The 7,417-nt window shown below is 42.6% G+C and overlaps 1 protein-coding gene across 1 annotated transcript; it reads left to right on the top strand.

The window, feature by feature from the left end:
• The first annotated feature begins 2,317 nt into the window (after positions 1 to 2,317).
• On the top strand, positions 2,318 to 5,090 carry LOC137912259 (high affinity choline transporter 1-like). The gene is made up of 8 exons (XM_068756609.1): positions 2,318 to 2,501; positions 2,578 to 2,691; positions 2,909 to 3,064; positions 3,158 to 3,306; positions 3,377 to 3,520; positions 3,693 to 3,846; positions 4,047 to 4,261; positions 4,581 to 5,090. The coding sequence occupies exons 1-8, from the start codon at positions 2,318 to 2,320 to the stop codon at positions 5,088 to 5,090; spliced, it is 1,626 nt and encodes a 541-aa protein (XP_068612710.1).
• Positions 5,091 to 7,417: the final 2,327 nt, after the last annotated feature.

The following is a 7,417-nucleotide window of genomic DNA, read 5'->3' as shown; positions in this document are numbered from 1 at the left end:
CAAGACTTTCAATCAAATCGAATTTTGTTGAAACTAAAACTCTTGCTAAAGCTAACTAGCTTTGCGGAGCAGCAAGGAGCACACTCGGGTGGGACGTTGTTGGAGTTCCGTGTGCAATTTGATCGCTAAAGCTACATTGCCGTCTTATCTTTTAATATATTCGGTGGGGTATTTCAGTAGAACTGCACATGCATCCCGTTCATTGTATTCGCGTTGTCTCAGAACATTTGATTTGTGACCACAGACTGTGTCTTTTAACTTGTGTGCGTTCAGGTCCGTGCGTGTGTGTGTGTGTGTTTTTTTTGTCAGCAGCCTATTTAACTGCCGACGTTCCATTTAACTGTGACGTGTCTTTGTGCAATGTTTGATGAAACCACGCTCTTTGTCAGAACATTTCAGGAAACGTCTAAATAAACGGAATATTATGCACACTGCTCCGAATGCCTCCTGTCGCTTCTAGTGAAAATGAGAATTTGCTTCGTAAATTGGACCTAACAAAAAAAAAAGGCCGCAGCCTGAAGATCCAAACAGAGCACAGGAGCGTCCACCGCCTTATGTGACCTCTCGACGAGGCTGATCGCCACCAGCTGGAGGCGGTGTCACAGGTGAGCGGCATCTGGGGCATTGATTGGTTTGCCTGTTAGCAAGATAACTCAAAAGGTTCCTGAGGAAATTTCCAGGAAATGTTGGGAATGTTGCCAGGAACCGACGATTACATTTTGGTGATGACCCAGAAGAGATCCTGAATTCTGGATCAGTTTGACATTTTCTGCAACATTTCTGCCGGTCGATTATTGGCCGACGTTAATGGAATTTGACACATGTAATGTAGGGTGGGGCTCTGTCGGGGTTTTTCCCTGACACACTGTGTAAGAAATAATTAAACGCACACAAAATGAATCAGGCAGACAAACTTTGATACTTTACCGGTAAGGAGGGACCTTGCTCGCCCAGCGGCTGCGACCAAAAGACCTCCCCCCCGGGACCTCACGGTCCTTTTATTAACACGGTGAAAGTAGGTGGTCTCAGGTATTTACATAGATCCCTACCCCCTTCGATGAAACTAGAGACAAAGGGATCTCTACCTAGAGAAACACTCGTGGTCACCTCCATCTTAAAAACTCTACAATGAAACAATGAAAATACAACAATAACTCTAACAGGCTCCATCTCGCCACCGAATTCCATCTGGATCAGGATCCAAACATCAGTGAAAAATACTCATCAACTCTGATTCACTTTGACTTTTCATGGTTGGTGTGTGAAGATAACAAGAACAATCTAGAACCTTTTGGTGGTGATCCAGATCGAGATCACCATGTGGACGGTGTAAATCCAGTTAGGAGGGGAACGAGCTGCTTGGCGGAGGTCTGCGCTCTCTGAGTGCTTTTCTAGCTATTTCACAATTGGACCCTAATTGTGAGTATAGCGGTTCTGAAAGAGACGATCTTTCCTCATTCCTTTTCCTTGGTTGCTTTTTGCATGACGTCAGCCCCACTGACAAAGGAAAAGGCACGATTCCAGATAATGGTGTTCCTTCGTGTGTCTATTCTAAGCAGGAATATCCTCCTGAGACCCAGCCCGCTAACATGCGTCCTCTGTAGTGGACAAATGTCCACTACAGAGGACATGCTAGTTGGGCTGGGTCTCAGGAGGATAAGCAGGTTAATGGGGCGTAGGTTGAACTTTGTAACGACTGAAAACGCTCAGTAAACGGGATTCGTTGTATAAGCCTGACTCATTATTGACTGTAAAACTCTTAAACAAAATAAGAGAACATAGGAAATGAAAAATTCTGATCGCAATGATGAGCTTGCACATCTGAGTCAAAACATAATTGCACAGCTTCGGGGTAGTTAGTTGAACAAAGGGTAGACTTTATATCTAGAGACCATATTTGACTCCTTTATATATATATTTGACAAAACTTGATAAGAAGACATACGATAGGATAGCAGTAGTTTATATATAAATATATTTAAATAAAAACAATAATGTACAGATTCCTGCTTGAATTATGTCATCAAAGTGAATAAGCAAATTTTACTTTTTGTCTTCTTCAAGAATTCTTACGGATCACATTCTTTGTGACCAACATCTCTAAGATATTCCAATAGTCAAGCGCATTATCACAAATAGGATCACGGAAGTGCCGTCAGTCCAGCGGGTACAAAATGAGTTTAGTTCCACCCATACTTTGCATAGAAGCTATTATTAAGAACCAGTTTGAGTGAGTCGCCACCGCCTATGCGGTACGAACACATTCGTGTACATCAGCTAAAGGAACGCAGAGGTTTAAGGATCCGGCTGGCTTACGATGGCTCTCAACATAGTAGGTCTGATAATGATGGTCATCTTCTACATATTCGTGTTGGGAATCGGCATCTGGACATCAGTGAAGTCTAAGAAAATGGGAAAGAACGCACAAAGTCGGCAGGTCGAGATTTCATTTTTGGCCAACAGGAGCATCGGCTTGATGGTGGGAATATTCACAATGACCGGTGAGTTTTAAGTCACAAAGACTGAATAATATCCTGAAACTTTTAATGACTTTTATATGGATTTTCATTGTTGCAGCCTCCTGGGTTGGCGGTGCCTTCGTCGTTGGGATCGCAGAGTCGGTTTACGATCCCACCAAGGGTCTGATCTGGGCTCTTCTTCCTCTGCAAGTATCATTTTCCTTCATCGTTGGTAAGCGTTGTGTGAAATACAAGAAAGCACCTTGCAGTTGGATGAATCACTGGCCAATGAAAAACAATGTCAGTTTGGTCAGTCAAAATTACAGTTGAGGAAAATAGTTCTGATCTTTGCCTTCAGGAAACGTCAAGGATTGTATCTTCAATAAAAGGAATAAATATACCTGTAGACCTGCAAGTGTTTTTCTTTTTACTCGTTTTCATCCGTCCAGGCGGGTTGTTCTTTGCAAAGCCAATGAGGGAGAAGAATTACATCAGTGTAATGGATCCATTCCAGAGAAAGTATGGGAAAGAACTGACTGCAGTTCTGGCCATCGTTTCTGTCCTGAGTGAAGTTATCTGGATTCCTTCATTATTGACTGCTTTGGGTACAAAATATTCACAGACACTAAAGAACATTCACTTCCTGACTTCCTCATATCGTTTCTTCATTCTGTGCTGTTTATATTTGAGCGATCCAGGAGCGACCATGACGGTGGTTCTGGATCTGCCCTTCAGCGTTTGTGTCTGGATCTCTGCTGCGGTGGCCATCATCTACACTGTTCTCGGAGGTCTTTATTCAGTTGCTTACACTGACGTCATCCAGATGTCACTGATACTTATCAGCCTGGTGAGTTTCATCAAGCGAATGTTAACGTTTCAGCTGCAGTCTTCTTCATTTGGGCTTCTTCTCTTCGCAGTGGTTGTGCGTCCCGTTCGTTCTGACGTCTGGTATTTATACTGACCTCATTGAAACAGCCGTCAACAACACTTACCAGGCGCCATGGCTCGGTCGGCTTGAGTCACATGAGATTGGGAGATGGATTGATAATTTTCTATTGATGGTAAGATTAATAACACTATTGCTGCTAAATTATTTCTCTTGCAGGATAAATATCAAGGGTTCAGTCACTGAACTTGTGCTCTTTCACAAGATTAACAAAGAAACATGGCAAACTGAACCTGTTGTTAATGCAAGGGCAGCGTCTTGATGGGATTCGCTCTTAATCTTTTCAGAGCTTGGGTAATCTGGCTATTCAGGACTTCCACCAGAGGACACTCTCCTCCACCTCCACTTCCACAGCCAGGCTCATCTGCTTCATCGCGGCAGGAGGCGTCATCATATCCGCAATCCCATCCATGCTGATTGGAGCCGTGGCGGCTTCGACAGGTTGGGACTTTCTTGTGTGTGATTGGGAGGCGCAGTGAATTTAAGAATTAGTCATGCAATGCTAAAGAAGTATTTGATGACAATCAGTTTCACGAGTTTCCCAGTGGACACATGCTGAGGGATTTATTAGCCATTCTTGGGGAACACACATTTGGTTCTGGTGTTGGAGACCGTTCATAATTATTGTTCCTTTATTTCAGACTGGAATTCCACTTCCTACGGCTCCCCCTCTCCATATGAGCGTGGAGAATCGGCCATGGCGTTGCCCATCACCCTTTCCCAATCAACCCCAACTTTCATTTTTGCCCTTGCCATTGGAGGTGTTGCTGCTGCAGCGATGTCATCTGCTGACTCCTTTCTTCTGTCTGCAACCACCATCTTCACCACCAACATCTACCAGACCATCAGGAGTCAGGTGCACTGCGTTGAACAGGACCATTGAAATTATATTCGTAGTTGTTTCTGTACAGCCCTAACGCTAACCATAATGAGATTTATCTCAAGACACGTTTAAAAAAAAAACTCTTTGATGCTGGTCTTGCATCGTAATAGGAAGAAACCTCGGACAGGTCCTGACTTAAGTTGGGTAGCCCACAACCTTTAACACAGAAAGAGTTACGATCTCTTACACTAGTTCAGGATTTATATTTAAATTACCTGCAATTGATAATGTTGATTTAATCTAAAATTGTTTAATGACTATTTACTAAAGTATTTTGTTTTGTGCTCCACAGGCATCGGATAAAGAGCTGAAGTGGGTGATCCGTTGCTCGATAATAGTTGCAGGACTTGTGGGAACTTCCCTCACCTACCTGAGAAGTGGAATCTTGGTGTTCTGGATCCTCGGCTCAGACCTGAATTATACTATTATATTCCCCCAACTGGTCTGCGCCCTCTTTAGTGATGTCTCCAACGGTTACGGAGCGACCGCGGGCTTCCTGGTTGCAGTGGTGTTGAGGCTGTTGTGTGGAGAGCCTCTGATCGGCCTCCCTGTGATCCTGCACTTCCCTCATTGCATTTTAGAGGATGGAGTCTACGTCCAGACCTGGCCTTTCAAGACCATTTGCATGCTGATTACTCTGGTTTCCATTTTAGCGTTCTCATACGTGTTCTCAGTTCTGTTTCAAAAGGGAATCCTTCCAGAGAGGTGGGATGTGTTCAAGGTGAAAACACAGCGAGCATCACCAGCAGAGGTTAAGGGAGATGAAACCGTCTCTGAACCGATGCTGCAGGAAATGAGTTAAGTTGTTTTTTTGTATTAAAAAAACCACACACGCCGTATTAGTTCAGATCTGTAAGATGTTTGTCTCGGTGTGACAAGAAGATGAGGGAGAAGTGTAAAATAAAGCCTTCATGATTCAAAATATTTTTTATTTGTCCTGAGATTATTGCCGTCATCGCGCCATGTGTGTGTGTGTGTGTGTGTGTGTAGAGACACTCTCCCCTTGACAGAAATGACGGACGCTGTCCTGCAAGCATCTGTTTGCTATTTTGACAAAATAGTACTACAAGACTCCTTCTGGACTCTTTTTCCCATCATGCCATTCGTGTCCCTCCCTCTCATTCCAGATGTAAAAATAATTCTAGAATCTGGATCCAGATCCGGATCAACGCCATTCTCGGGGAGGACCGAGCCACGGACAGAACCTTGCTTTTGTAAAAATTTCAAGTCGATTGGGTTACTAGTTTTTGAGTTATGCGCTCGGACAGACAAACAGACAGACAAACGCACCAAATTGCAATACCCTCGCTTCCGCTTCGGCGAGGGTAATTATTAACTATAAAGAACGTTCCAGAATGCTGTGAGGGGGCGGCCAGCCAGCTGAAGACACTCTGCTGTTGCGAGGCTGTCAATCACTCACAGTGAACACAGGTAACCTGCTACCCCACCCCCCCCCCCCCCTCTGTGCAGCTCCCACGCACCACCTTGTGACATTTGACACAAGTGTCCTTTTTTCTTTTCTTACAATGTATCCTGCTTTCAAAACAGGTTGGAGTCATAATTAGACCTTAACAATGACAATTATTAACTATAACGAACGTTCCAAAATGCTGTGAGGGGGCGGCCAGCCAGCTGAAGACACTCTTGCTGTTGCGATGCCAATTTGCTTTGCTTATTTGCGTGATGCCGGATTTGAGATAAAAATGCTGTGCAAAAAAAGTCAGGATCCCATTGGTACAAAGTTTTTTTTTAAAACCAAGTTATATTTTGAAAGCAGTCAAAATGACGGTCTTGGTGGTTCTAGTGTTAAAGAATCGCATCTCCTTTTCACTCTGGCGTGCCGAGATGACGCATCACCGCCCGTTTGTCGTGTCATCATTTTAAAGACATCAGCAGCAGGTCTCATCATAAGCGCGTCTGCCCTCCACATCGGCCACGCCACTTTGTTTGCTCAAACACCCGTGACGTTGATTCTCCTGACACCTTGTCAATCCAGACTTTCCTCTTGAGACTCTTGCGATTCTGGTGTTTAGGTATGACTCTTGGAATTGTGGTTGGATAAAAGGGGGTAAATAAATTAAAAGTGCATGAAGCTCAAACAATGACTGGCACCATGCAGATGTCAAATAATGACTCCTGCTTTCATCACAAGACTTCCCTTTTGGAAATGTGTTCTCTTGTGCAAAACAAAACCTAATTACAGATTCAGGGTGTTCCTATTTCAACAAACAACAGCATGCTCATGTCTATGCTGTTTTATCTTGTCTTCACATTCTGTCCATTTAAACATTTATTTTAGAATTTTTGATCCTGAGAAAAACTCTCCGGGATATTGTCCAATAGGAAATCCAAAGGATCCAGGAAGAATTGGTAAATGTTGTTTTAAATGTTGACATTTTACTTTGTTTCCTGACCTCATTCTGGATCAGATCGAGAAGACATTTTGCATGATAGTTCATATCGGACCCCTTTATGGCTGTGATTGTTGGTGAGTGACTTGAATGCATATTTTATAAGAAATTTACTTGAAATGAAGACTTTTTGAAAAACATGAGAAAATCCAGATTTTTTGTGTGTATCCAGACTGGTATCCGGATTGCTCTTAATATTTGATGGGCTCCAAGTGACACGAAGACCATCTTCAAATTTGTCTTCATCAAGGTCCATCCAGCAGTTTTTCTGCAATCCTGCTAGCAAACAAACAAGTGGCGTCAAACTCACAACCTCCTTTGAAACTAAGCAATACCAGCATAACTGCTGGTGGTAATTCAGAAATGAAGGAAAACAACAAAGAAGAAAAAAGGAAGTGAAATTGTTTTTTATTGTGAACATCTGTTTGCATTTATGTCCATTAATTAAATTCCTATCTATTTTGTAAATGCACTGGTTATGTTTGTGAGTGTTTAAATCATTAATGGTAGAAAGAAACAGTGAACAGTGACTTTTTGATCTTTTTTATATTAGTGATTAAAATTCTGAAAAAGGAAACAAATATAATGTCAAGACAAAGAGAAAGATCACCATGTAACAATTACAATTACATATCGCTACTTAAACATGATAATGAAAATCCCTTTTCAAAATAGTGTGATCACTGAAGACAAGCTCGTCGCTATAATACCAAAACAT

This window comes from Brachionichthys hirsutus, chromosome 24, assembly GCF_040956055.1.
Source record: "Brachionichthys hirsutus isolate HB-005 chromosome 24, CSIRO-AGI_Bhir_v1, whole genome shotgun sequence".
Taxonomy (NCBI): Eukaryota; Metazoa; Chordata; class Actinopteri; order Lophiiformes; family Brachionichthyidae; genus Brachionichthys; species Brachionichthys hirsutus.
Note: the sequence above shows the minus strand (reverse complement) of the source record. Positions and strands in the feature narration are given on the sequence as shown.

What these genes read in the sequence shown, in the direction of transcription:
- LOC137912259 (XM_068756609.1), top strand. Translation starts at nt 2,318, where the DNA reads ATGGCTCTCAACATAGTAGGTCTGATAATGATGGTCATCTTCTACATA. An exon ending in TTCATTATTGACTGCTTTGG is followed by an intron (nt 3,065 to 3,157) that starts GTACAAAATATT and finishes TGAGCGATCCAG; the next exon opens with GAGCGACCATGACGGTGGTT. An exon ending in ACCAGACCATCAGGAGTCAG is followed by an intron (nt 4,262 to 4,580) that starts GTGCACTGCGTT and finishes TGTGCTCCACAG; the next exon opens with GCATCGGATAAAGAGCTGAA.